Source organism: Gavia stellata, chromosome 23, assembly GCF_030936135.1.
Source record: "Gavia stellata isolate bGavSte3 chromosome 23, bGavSte3.hap2, whole genome shotgun sequence".
In the NCBI taxonomy this organism is placed as follows: Eukaryota; Metazoa; Chordata; class Aves; order Gaviiformes; family Gaviidae; genus Gavia; species Gavia stellata.
The window spans coordinates 1094866-1108328 of NC_082616.1; the positions used below are offsets into that span (position 1 = coordinate 1094866).

A 13463-nucleotide genomic window follows, 5' to 3' on the forward strand; every position below is an offset into this window, starting at 1 on the left:
TGGGGCTGCCCGGCGCTTGCCTGTTGGACCGTTCACCCTGCACCCGCTCGTTGAAAGGGGCCGGGGCGCTGGGAGCGTTTCAGTCAGTCTTCAGCCAAGTGCCAGCCGTTGGTTTTCGCCGCTCCGCCCTAGTTTTCTCCTGAGCCGGGCTCTCGTTGCCTTCGCTCTCTCATCAGGCAGTGAGCGGGGCAGCTAAGCGCCGTGGCCCTGAGCGGGGGAAGGGGCCAGTATGGCGGCGGTGGTGGTGGCGGTTGGCCGGGCGTGCGCCTCCGGTGCCTTCCGAGTGCCGTGGCGAGGTGATGAGGGAGGGCGTGGTACCGGGGGCGCCTCCTCGGGGAGGGGAGGCGGGAACCGCTCGCGGGCCCTTCTCCCGTGGCAAGGGGCCGGGTCGGGCAGTCGCCGCGGGAGGCAGGGCCCCGGGCCGTGCCTCGCAGTCTGAGCGGGTGCACGTATATACATACACGTTTATACATACACGTCTATAAGCGCGGAGTGGGGGTGCGCTGCGCCCCTGCAGCGTGCCCATAGATCTGGGGCATGACCTGGTAAGAGCTCCCGGCGGTAAGAGCGGCCTGTTCCCCTGCTGCCGGCCTGCCCCGGGCGTGCACCGGCCGGGCTGCGGGGGGAACGGGCCCCAGGGTGTGCCTGGGCTTCGGGGCGGCCGCTCGCTGTCACCTGCGGGTGTCTGTGCATACGTACGTTTGTATTTTATAAGCCCTCGCACTGATTGTACATCCGATGTATTAATTCCAGTGTGGAAAAAAGTGCTTTGCTGTTTGTTGGCCTCGGCTCCATCTGTGAGACTTAATAACGCGGCACATTATTAAATGGCTGGTGATTAACTCGATGCCAACACCGAGAGGAGCAGGAGCCGCTCGGTATGCGCACGGAGCAGAACACACCGCAGTCGCGCACGTTCCCTTGTCTGTTCAATCTCTCTGGCTCCTACAAGAACTAGATACGAATCCTCTTTTTTTATATACATATATATTTTATATATATATAAACAATGCTAATGGGACTTTCTAAACAAATATTATTTTTTTAAAGCCTGTATTTTGCTAGGTCGTGTGAACCTAGTTGCTCTTGCATGTGTTTTTCTTCTCCAGGATAGGAAGTGTGATAAACACCTTATGAAATAACTAGTTTTACACTTGCATTGTTGTCAGTGGACAAGGTTGCTGTTGTCACTACTTAGCAGTTTCCATACTTCTTTCTTCACATGCAGTAAACATGTACTTCAAATCATAAATGGGATTGAGGCATGCAGATGTCTCTCTTGGTTCCAGGGTTTGGGGCAGGCCAGCTGTGCCTTTGGAAAGCTGTATCAGTCATCTATTATCCCATCAGAGTAACTTGGGCAGTAATATATGTCTTAAGACAATGGAGTGAGGTGGTTTGTTCTTTAGTTCAAATATTATTTTCTTCCCATTCTTTCCACCTTTCTCCTCTTATGTCTTCCTGGACGTTTTTAATTGATAGGAATGTAATTTTGCTTTCTAGACTTCTCTGATTCTTCAGTAGCCATTTCTTTCTGGATTTTAATCCTCTGCAGTCACTTTTCAAGACTCAAATGTATTATTTTTCCCAGTAGAGGTTAAAGGATACTTAGGAGGAAGGGAGAGCATGTATATTTTTTCCACTAAGGATCAGAGTTGACTTTGGATCTGTCTTCCAAAAACTGTGGTTAGAAAACTGGGAAAATTGTCTTTTGATATATGTGAAATAATACTGTAGAACTGAAAACTTCTGCTGGGTGGCATTTTCTGAATATATAGTTAATTTTGATACAGATTCGGTTTTTTTGACCTGCATCCTTCTCATAAGAGAAAATTAAGGTCTCTTCATTATACAGTGTTTTAAAGCAGTGAATACTACTGAGGTTTTGAGAGAAACTTAAGGCAGTGTAGGTGTAGTTATTGCAGTGCCGGGGTACCTTAGCCTTTTGTATTGCTGAGTGCCCCCCTTTTGCAGCTTCGCTGCCTGCCTTTCAGCAGCTCTGTCCCCTTCCACCCAAGCTGCCCTGGCACTGTTGCGGAGCCTCTGGGGGAGTATTTTCCCCTGGTTCTCATGCCGTTGTCCTTATGGCCTTGCAGCTGTGAATCCCATTAGTCTTTGGTGCGTTCTCCTGGGTAGCAACTGGCAGGAGCAGGAAAAACGTCTCTTCTTCCCTTTGCTTTCCTCTGGGTTGTAGGTTTTGGATTCATCAGGGGATGCCATGCCACGCCTTCGTAGTGCTTAACAGCCAGCCAGCCTGAGTGTATCCAGTGGGGTGTCTAAAAGGGTCCTGATGAAAAGTATATACGTACTGTGGGAAATTCTTAGGGAGGAAATCATCTGCAGCACTGGAGACTGCCTTGGGACACACATTATGTCTTTCTGTCTCCTTTTGTTTTCACTTTTCCTCCAAAGTGACTTCTTATCGTTAAAGTCATTGTATGCCAGCAGCTATGCACCATGCTAATAAATCTTGGTGAACCTGTCTCAGAATCCTTTATACAGCCTAGGTGGCTTGTATGCACTTCAGTTCTAGGCAAAAGCTGTGATGAACTACATCAATGCCTGTGTGTTCTCCAGGGAAAGCTGGCAACTGAGGTGGGAAGAAAGGCCAGATTACATTGGTACAAGTATATTCAAGCTTGGTTTTAGAACACCTGGAAGCTGGGCATGTGTTTTGCTTTCAGGAGAGGGTGTCCCTTCTCTCTCGCTCACCACCAAAGGCAAAATAAAGTTCTTTAGCTTTTTTTAGCTTCTACAGTCCTCTAAAAACTTCCTTGCCTCCACTCCTAAAAAAAATAAATCTAAGCAGTTAATGATTTTCTGGTCTCTTTTTTTCCTCAGGGCAATCTGTAACAAAGTGATGCCCATCCTGTAGGCAAAGTGCAATTAAAGCCTTAGCATTCAGGGAGGTTTGAAAGCAGACCAGCGGTGTTTCCTTGGTGGAAAAAACCATTTTCACTGTCTAGTCACAGAGTAGATCCTAAAAAAAACCCAAACAATATATTTCTTGCAAGTAGACCAGGAAGAGTAAAAGGCTGCAACTGCTCTTAAATAGTTTATTAAAATAATCTGTGTCTTTTCAGGTGTGACCTTTGATTACCTTCATGTTCTATGCTTACCCCAGGTAGATAGTGACTGTTCCCATGTGCTGTCGTTTTAAATGTGTGGTTTTCAGCTTGAGAAATCTTCACATCCAAATTTTTCCAAGGTAGCTGGAGGGTTTTTTTAAAAAGCAGTTTGTATCCGTGCAAAGTTTTCATTACTACATGGGCCTTTCTTGAGCACTTACGAGATGATACGAAAAAAATAGTAACGATTCTTGAAGCGTCTTCCCTGTTGTGATAGTTTGTATGCGTGCGTTATTTCTGTGCATAACAGTTTCATTTGCATAAAAAGCAGCAAGCAAAATGTTAAGCAGAAAAACCAGGCAAAAAAACCCCACTTCATTGCCCATTAGAGGCTAAGTTAATAGTGCTTGGTATCTTCAGAACTGTAATTTGGAATTTAATCAGAACATCTCTGTTTTCTTGTACATAAACCTGTTGAGAATGTTGTGATTATTTCAGCCTAGAGCCTCCCATGTGTATGTCTGGAACTATACTCGGGCAATTTTTCCAAAGTTCTAATTGTAACCACACAATAAGCATCTTGATGGCTCTTTTTTACGGTTTTTTCACAATGCAGTTCTCACTGCTGAAACCAACTTCGTGCAGTGGTTCTTTCTCTCCGATATGGAACTGAGCAAGAACAGTTTTCAGTATTTAATTCCTGTGGAAAATAATTACAGGAGTAGAGGGGATTATTAAATTGTTGCCAGTTGTTTAAAAAAAATAGAATTCGCGCTCGGGCTTGCTGAACACTGCGTTCAGTAGTGAAGTAAATATGTGGATGTTCAGCGTGCTTGCTGTCTTTCAGAATGTTAGGTGGTGTAGCCAGCAAATGGCAATGCATGGCAATTTTAGGCATTGTGTGTGGTGACAGATGCTGCACCCTGTGCATAAACCTCTTAAAGGTGGCATGTTAAACCAGCGTGTAACTGAAATAAAGGTTAGGAAAGTTAGAATGAAATGGGTACAGTAAAGTAGTAGACTTGTATAGGAACTAGGGTGAGTGTTCGAAAGAAAACTGGGGATTTAAAGTTTGCAGAAATAAGACTGTTAACCCATGAGGTTTACTTTTCCACTTATCCTGAGATTCATTCTTCTGTTGCATCTTGTGAGAAGAATGAAGTGGTTCTACAGTGGTTTTGTTAAGTGAATTTTTAGTGCTGAATATATGTATATTTATACTTGTATAAAATTTTGTATTTAGCCAGCAAAGGACAACACTTAAAAGTCAGTGCAGGGTTTTAATTGTAATGTTTATAGCAGGGAAGTAAGTATCACTGAGGAGTTAATTTTATGTTTGTGTAGAGCAGGACTTAAATGTAGTAAGCATGGATTTTTTATTTTTTTTCCCTGCTTTGTTAACGTGTCTTTTGTTGGTGGCAAGACATCAGTCCAGCATTCGTGACCTGTCTTGCTTTTACAAATGATTCAGTTTTGAATAGCTTATTGTAAGAGACATTTTAGATTTTAAATAAAAATCCCATCACAGGTGTTTGGAGGATCTGTAGCGAATGGAGGATATGGTGCATTAACTGTACATACTTACATGTCAAAATGCTGTTTTATTGAGATGTGACATTTCAAACTGTTTACATTCCATATATATTTTTATTCTTTGTTCTCCTTTCAAAGTGTCTCTTCCCTTGGTAGCAGTATGTGTGCAGAAGTATGCGGGTATACTGCATTAAATACCAGCACTCACTGTTTCAGACTTTGGGAATCATGTGGGTTTGGGATTTTTTTTGCCATGTCTTCCTCCTCCCTCTTTTGTCCTGCTGCAATTTAGAGACCAGAACAGTCTCATCTCTCAGTGTCCAGAATATGGTCAACACAGCCCCCTGGGCTTTCCTAGACATATAATTTTGATTGCCAGCTCAGAACTGGTATTCTCTCGCTGCTAGTCTTAAAAGTATAAATAGCTCTCACTTTAACAAAGATTGAATCCATAAAGAAAATAGGAGATTTGTCACTGCTTTCAGTGAAGCCAGGATCTCACCCTAGGCTTTAACAACTTCTATTATGAGTTGTAATAGTTGGATGTTGTAGTACTTATTTTTAAAAATAACTTTGAATCACCAGACTTCTTGAGATCAGTTGAAGGTCTTCTCACCTTTTTCTATCACACCAGTGTTTGTTTGGCTGCTTCTTTTTCTGACATTTGACTTTTTCTCCTCTGCTGTGTCCCAGCCATTCTGCCAGAATTTTGTTTCTGCAGCAGTTACTCCTCCGATTCCACTGTCTCTTGAATCTTCTTACTCAGGTCACTTTGTCCTGTCTTTATTGCCTCTTTATAGACTTTTTTCAGATTTCCATCATCATTTCAGAAGGAGACGGTATTTAGAATGTGGAACATTTTTGCTAATGAGAGTAAAACAAGCAACCAAAAGCAAATTGCATTGCAAATATTTTTGACAATGTCTATAAACTGTCTAATACTCTTATGTGTGGTTTTCCAAATGAATGTATTGTTTCTTAGAGAATTTAGAACATGCTTTTGTATTACAGGGCTGTGAAAGAAACCAACACCTCCTCTGCTAGAAGTGCAGATGACCAATTCAAACAAAGCAATGACTTTCTCACTGTAATGTTTTAATGTACGTTTGAGCCTGGCCCAGACAATTAGTGTTGTTCCTGATGTTCTGAATGTTGACGAGTTATTTATCTCGGTTTGGCTAATAAACTGTTGCTCCGATAGATAACTCAAAGTGAATGTCTGTAGAGCCAGGTTAACAAACAGGATGTAAGAGGAGCACTCAGAGATGGCAAGGCAGGGAAGCTAAATTAATTCTTTGCATCGTTATTCACTGGGAAAAGAAACAGATTTCTACGTGGTACCCCTTGGTGGTGATGGTGGTGAGAGTTAGTGGATATTTCTGAAATTAAAATAACTGTGAAAGAGGTTATGGGACAAATCTACAGGATGGTCATTAGCAAAATCAGAAACTATTCACAAAAGAATTCTAAGAGAACTCCAGGATGAAAAAGATGAATTACTAGTAAGAGTGTGTAACCTCTCCTTTGAAATTGCTTTAGTACCTGAAGAGTGGAAGGTGGTAAATGTGGCACCAATCTTTTAAAAAAAGCTTGCAGAATAAATGTCGATAAAAAGATTATGCATGCCTTGAACTCTGACAGGCTTGGTGCCATGACTGACTTCTGTGGGGAGCCTGTTCAAGTGATGGAACACTCCCTCAGTGAAGAAACTTTTCCTAATGTCCAGTTCTCCAGTACATCCGTGGAACTGGACACAGCGCTCCAGGCGTGCCTCACCAGTGCTGAGTATAGAGGGGAAGGATCACCCACTGGCAACAGTCCTTCTAAAGCAGCCCAGGACGCTGTTGGCCTATTTTACTGCAAGTGCACACTGCTGGCTCATGGTCAGCTTGGTGGCCACCGGAATCCCCCAGGCCCTTTTCTGCCAAACTGTTTTCCAGCCGTTCAGCCCCCAGGATGTATAGGTGCATGCGGTTCCTCCCCGGGTGCAGGACTTTGCACTTGCCCTTGTTGAACTTCATGAGGTTCCTGTCAGCCCCTTTCTCCAGCCTGTCAAGGTCCTTCTGGATGGCAGCATGACCCGCTGGTGTTATCAGCCACTCCTCCCAGTTTTGTATCATCAGCAAACTTGCTGAGGGTATACTCTGCCCCACCATCCAGATCATTAATGAAGATGTTGAACAGTGGCTTATGGGGCTGATTTCAGATTTGGTTTTCATAGCACGTAGTATTTAATGATGTGTTTATTTATGACTTTTGATTGTGTCCAGGAACATCATTGCATGTTTTGCTGCTAGAATATTTCTACTTTTGAAGGTGCATTCTCACTCTATCAGCAGTATGTTAGAAGCCTTCTAGCCGCCTTCTCTTTGTGACTTTTTCTATTGCAATAGAAAAATAGATGGGGCATTACGGGGCATGGTTTAGTGGGCATGGTGGTGTTGGGTTGATGGTTGGACTTGATGGTCTTACACGTCTTTTCCAACCTTAGTGATTCTGTGATTTCTCCCCCCCCCTTCTGCAACTTGCTTTACACTTCAAGACAGAAGGTTCAAGTCTGATTCCCTTTGGAAGCTACACTATATGAGTAGATATTACTGTTGTTTCTTGTGGTGTGTATATTTGGAGGAAATGCTGTTTTAAAGAAGAAAATGTGCTGTGTATAAACACCTTTCTGTCTTTATTCTCAGGGTTTGCTTCTGTGCCAGTGAAAGGGAGTTGCTCTTCGTATTCTAGCCTGGCATGGGCTTTCCAGAAACAGTGTTCCATCTCTGCCCCCTGGAATGTGACAGTCCAGCAATGCAGACAAAGCAGTTTCTTCAATACGTGTAAGTCTTGAGTTTGATTCAAATTATTATCTGTAGTAAATAGAAGAAGGAAAGAATATTTTGCTTTGGAGAGATACAGTCATGGAAGTCTATGTATAGTAAATTTTTGTATCTACTGTAGTTACATATCCCCTAAGATTATAGTTGCAACTACAGCTACTGACAGGAATGCGTGCACAAGGTCAGTTTATTATCTTTTAATAGCAAGCAAGGGTTTGATTTATGTCATGGTGAATCCATCTAATATACCTCATTGGATGGAAGGGGAAAGCACCTTCCCCTCTGTTTCATAGTCCTTTATTGAGAATATAAATTGTGTATTTTCCAAATTATTTTTGAGCCACAGGCAAGACATACTGTTCAAGCTGTGCTGTCTCAAAAATGAAATAACTAAAATGCAATGTTAAACAGAAACTGTTGATAATGTCCTGCTAATTGTCTGGTCAGCTGCAGTATTTTCCTCCAGTCCTGAAAAGAATTACATGCATGCTTAACAGAATTGAGAAACGATGGCTGTTTAAATTCATGCTTGGGACTGTGAACTGAGATAGCTGAGAGGCCATTCTGCCTGTTTTGCAGTTCCTTATCCTGTCCCACAGGGGAACAGAAGGAATGGTAAGAACGTGATCTCTGGAGGAGATAACTGCAGCAGTCTGAGAGTCAGAGTTCCTTGACTGTTTATAATCCATAGAAGATAAGAGCTCTGCAAAATTAGGCTTTCAGAACTGGTGGTCTCTTCCTATTCCTCTCAACATCGGAGTGGCAGAATACTGTATTTGTTTTCTTTACATGTGCTAAAGAAACGGGGTTTAAGCAGTCATGCTGGCCATCTATTCATCTTATCCAGTAAATTTTGACCATTGACTGATTTCAAACAACTGAGGGTAGAGACATCTCAAAAGACCGCAAAAGGCTGCAGTGTGAACAAAAGGCTCTGCATGGTAAAGGTTTTCTAAGGATGCCAACTGCAGGAAAAATTAACTTAGAACTTTTTCTTAGGCACCCAAGCAGTCACAAGGTAAGAATAGGTAAGAAGCTAAGCACCGTTGTTGTTTTGTTTAACTTAAATTTAAAATATAGCACTGCAAGTGATTGCAATGTGATTACAATTTGTAGGTTAGATGTTTCCTTAATTATGCTTACGTTCATATTCACAAAGTCTAGATGAGGTCTGTTTTACCAGGAATTTTGCCAGCTGTCTTGTTGTTGTGATGGCATCCCCATTGTTTGACTTAATAAAATTTTAAACAAGTTGTATTTAGGCAACTACCTAAAACTATTGGCTTAACTAAATAAGATGTAACAACTTGGAAGAATTTAAGTGTACTTCTTTTATGTATTCAGCAGAGACAGTAGCCGTCAGATTCGGAAGACTGAAGGTTTTATATTTCAAAGTACGGTTATTCTAACTTCTGTTCTAACTAACGACTTCTCTTACAGAAGTCAAAAATAACATCTTCAAAATTCAAATGAAGTAGATATTAACAGTATAAATCACTCATATCCTCTAGCAGTGCAGTTGCTTCAGAAATGGTAACATTAAAAATGCAGATATGACCATTTCACGTGAAACAATTTTCAAGTGAAATGTCAACGAAATGACAGTCCTTTGTGACTGAGAAAGGTGACTATACTTTTCTATCTCATTAGTGAGGGTTTACTTCTCTTCCATCATACTTTTAAAAATATTAACATGCTCTTGGTAGTAGGGTCATCTGTACCTTCAACTTAACTATTAAAAATGTTTTAACTCATTTAAATAAAGGAATTGCAGTTATGCTAGGCAGTCTGTGATCCTTACCCAGATAGCTGTCTCCTGCAACTCTAACAGAAACATACACAGGGGTTTATTCTTGTCCAATGACGTATTTCAGTGAGTTTGTAATGAAGTAATTTAAAATGATCTTGTTATTCCGGGCTTAGCTTCTGTCCCTCCCTCCTTTCCCCTTTCCACCCTCCCCACTATGGGAAGCAGTTCAGTTTCCATTTACATAACAATTTCACATGCTTATTTAGAGATGTGGAAGGGCCTGAGGGATTTCAGATCGTGTTTAAAAAATAAATAACTTCCTCTGCAAAGTCTTACCTCCTTTTTCAGTGTGTCTTAATAGACCTGGTATTTGCAGATAATGTCTTGCTCCTGCCTGTTTCAGTGCATCTTTTGTCTGAGCAGGTCAGATCTGTTTTCCTTACCTCTCAGTACATTTACGTGCTTTTACATGCAGGCACATGGACTGGGAAAGCCTATGAATCCAGACTTTCTGAACAGATGCTTAAGCTTCAGTTGTTGAGAAACGTTGATAGGAAGTGCTGTATGTTTAACGGAAGAAGTATGTATCTGTCCAACCTGTAGATGAGGAGAGTGTGAGATACAGACCGTTTAAATTTGTTAGCCACAGAACTGGGTTGAAATATATGGGCTGTCGTGCCGGAAGGCAGCAGAGGCACGCAGACGTGTCATGAATACTGAAACAATTTGGCTGTCTCCCAGCCATAGGCGTTATCTTTGACCTCAGTCATCCAAACCAGCAAGCATAATTTTCTCAACATCCGCTGTGTATCTGAGTGTATGTGAGAATAAAGAACTTTTATTTGATACTGGGACTATGTGAAAATTATGCTTTCCTACTCAGAGTATTAATTCCATTAGCTACCCTTGGGAACAAATGAAAAGAAGAACTTCATTTCTCTGTTGCTAGGTGATGTTTCCTCTTAGGTTAGAATACAGAATAAGGAATATGATGATTTTTCAGAGGTTATAGAGCTAGATTATAACAATCAAGGGAGAATCATTTGGGCCAACAATATAAGGTCATACTCAGAGTAACACGTTTTGTCTCTAGAGGCTTTGCTTACTGGAAGCAATTATACTCAGTATAAATCTCTGGGTTTGTGTTCTTTATTGGAAACATCAGTTCCCGAAAGCCTCCTCCTTAATTACATTTGCTATTAAATTTTTGTAGTCCTATGTGAGTTTTCTGTGGATTAAATTGTTCTTTTTTTTCTGCCATTCCTAATTTGAGAATCAGAGTGAAAAAATGATAATTTTTTCTCCAGATAAATAATTACTGAGTTACCACTTGTCATCGTCAGTAGTAACATGTGAAGAGTTTTTGTTGTTTCAGCACTAAGGATGTGAAGACCTCCAAATATACAACTGCTTTTTTTTTTTTCTTTTACCTGTGTGTTGAAGAATAGTTGGTTAGTTGGTTTTAGTCAGAAAAAGGGGAGTGAATATTAAACGCCCTACAGTTCATTGTACTTAATGGAGTACTTATTGGGTTTTAATTTGTTGCTGTTAATTTGTTACTTGGCCTCAGGTTTTTATTTTGGTTTGAGGAAATGAACCAGGCGAATGACATTTAGTTTGCAAACCTTACTGAAATCTGTTCTCAGTATCCATCTGGTGACACTGGGGTCAGCTTCGTGATACTTATTATTTCAAAAAAAGAAGCTGCAAATGAAAGCTTTAATAATTGAAGCAACCTTCAAAAGATAGTAGCTGATTTACAACAGCATTATTAGCTAAGTTAAGCTCCTGGGTTCTTAATAAGATGTTATGAAGAAAAAATACAATTTGTCAGATGTTTGTCAGGATAATTTACAGCAGTTTTGGTTCTTTGTTTAAGCTAACAAGTTTTTAGTCTGTTAATGACTGCGTTTGTAGCTGGATTTATTCAGGATTTGGGTTGCGATTAACCTGAAAATCCCATGTCTGCAATTTCCTGCTGAAATTGTACTAAATTCCCAGTTTTAAAAAACTTGAAATTCTAATGCCAAGTGCACTGTGAACACGTGCTCAAGGTTTGCAGTTCAGTGGCGTTACTGTCACTGTGTCTGTGTAGCAGTACGAATGCATCTTTCAGAATAATGTTTTCCAGCTCCGGAGGTTTCCTTGCACTATCGTAATGCAATAGATTTGTTTCTGGTTTTGGGGAAGTTGCCCAGAACTTTCCCATGCTATCCTATGGGAATAATAGTTAGATTATAGAGACATCTTTTGCTGCCCACAAATTTGCAGAAACACGTAAACTAATTCTTTTCTGCAATCCACATAATGAGAACTTTTGCATTTTTTTATGATACTATTCAACTTCTATGAATAAGCAGGTAGCCCCTAGAGCTTCAGCCTTGTATTTGCAAAAACAAACCAAAGCCGGAGAGTTTGTTAGTAGATGAGGTTTTTTCCTGTTTCACTATTTTGGAAATCCAGCTAGCGGTGAGAAGTAGAAATGAGCTTAAGTTTTCAGTGGAAACATTTCATGTACGTTCAGTTCGAATTTTTAGTCTGCAGAGTTTATCTAAAACCATCTTCTATCTGTCCCGTGGGACTAATCTCTTACTTGGCCTCAGGTTCTTCTTTCTGGTCTTGCAGTGGATCGTGTCTTTCTGAGACATTTTCAATGTCCAGATTCTTGCAGTTCCCCAGTTAGATACTACCTGCTATCCAAATTAATTTTGAGTGCCTCAGTGGTGGGCTGTCTAGACTGAATGCTTTATATTCTTCGCTACCTCCTAGGTTTGAATAAAGGCCCTGTAGAGCTACCAGATAATATCCTCAGAAGATGACATCTTCAGACAGTTGAGGCAGAGTTGCGAAGAAGAACGTGTATTTTGCGAAGGCAGCTCCTTTTTTTAAGGCATCACTTTGGGGGGGGGGGGGAGTTTTTGATCTTCTCATTATCTTTCAGCAGAACTCAGTATCATATATGCATCATACACTTCCATTTAGAATGTAAGGGGTCTCTCTTGCAGTTGAAGAAAACAATGTTTTGAGCGTGGTCACTTAGGAAACTTGAGAGTAATCCAGCACTATATCTCATTTCTTGTGGAGCCACGCTTTTCTGCTTCTGGACTGGGATTACACAGGGAGTCAAGAAACTATGATGTCACGTGAGGGCAGACAGTTGCAGTTCGGAGGTAAAGGAAGTAGCAAGAGCAGTTCTCATTTGGGATGAAGACACTGATTTTGACAAAACTGCTTTAGAATCTTGCGTATTATAAGTAATCCATCCAATATTAGTATGCCATTGTTCCATTTTTGTCTCATAAATAAATCTATTTGTATTCTCATCTGCACAATATTCCCTTTTGAATTGTGGAAGAGAGGAATCAACCTATTAAAGGAGTTAAATAGTTTCCATAAGTATCTTTAAACAGGCTGAGTAAGTCTTAGAATTAAAGATTCCACTTTTGAAACTAATTGGAAAATGCTACATTAGAAACATAGCTTGTCAGCAGTGACTGATGGTATGGACTGAGTTCACAGTTTTTGAACAGTATGAGAGTTCAAATGAAGATTATAAAGGGATATAAAATCAGACTCCATCTTTCCTTTGGATGGTTCACTTCTTTTCTTGTGGAATTAGGTATTTCGTGTAATTGTGAGAATGCCTCCAGCCACTAATAATACGGATGGCTTTCTGGGCTGCGAGCGCCCATTGCCGGCTCGTGTCTAGCTTTTCATCCACCAGTACCCCCAAGCCCTTCTCCGCAGTGCTGCTCTCAATCCCTTCACCTCCAGCCTGTGTTGATACCAGGGGTTGCCCTGACGCAGGTGCAGGACCTTGCACTGAAGTCCTTCAAATCAAGTAGCATTTGGGTCTCCAGATTCCAGGTAAGTGTCATAAGTACTGAATTAAGTTAAAGGATCTTTTCCTTTGGATGTAAGGATCACCATCACTTCCTTTGCCTTCTCTTACCTGTCCTAAGCCAACTACATCTACCACGCTCCCCTTGCAAAACTCTTCCTGGGCTCGCTCCAGGCAGCTGCTGAATCGAGCACCCATTACGCTGGCAACTATCACTGCTACCAGTTTTTTCTTTCCGTGCCATACTTGAGCAGTCACGTGAGGTAGGCTATAATTGACCTGAAGTTCAGATTTCTCTTATACAAACTTTAAAATGTGAAAATGATCTCATCATGTAGTGTGTGTAAGATATTACACATTTATCTGGCCACGCTGGCTGTGGATGGCTAAATACAAACACTATTCACAAGTCATTCTACAGTCATTATTTTGTCTGTATTTTT

General features: G+C 41.1%; 1 protein-coding gene across 1 annotated transcript in view; it reads left to right on the forward strand.

Moving 5' to 3' along the window:
- The first annotated feature begins 229 nt into the window (after positions 1 to 229).
- The window catches only part of MRPS5 (mitochondrial ribosomal protein S5), a 57787-nt gene continuing 44553 nt past the window's right edge, over positions 230 to 13463 (forward strand). The window contains exons 1-2 of the mRNA XM_059828573.1: positions 230 to 296; positions 7292 to 7429. Of these exons, the coding sequence (XP_059684556.1) occupies positions 230 to 296; positions 7292 to 7429 (205 nt within the window). The remainder of the gene's footprint in view (positions 297 to 7291; positions 7430 to 13463) is intronic.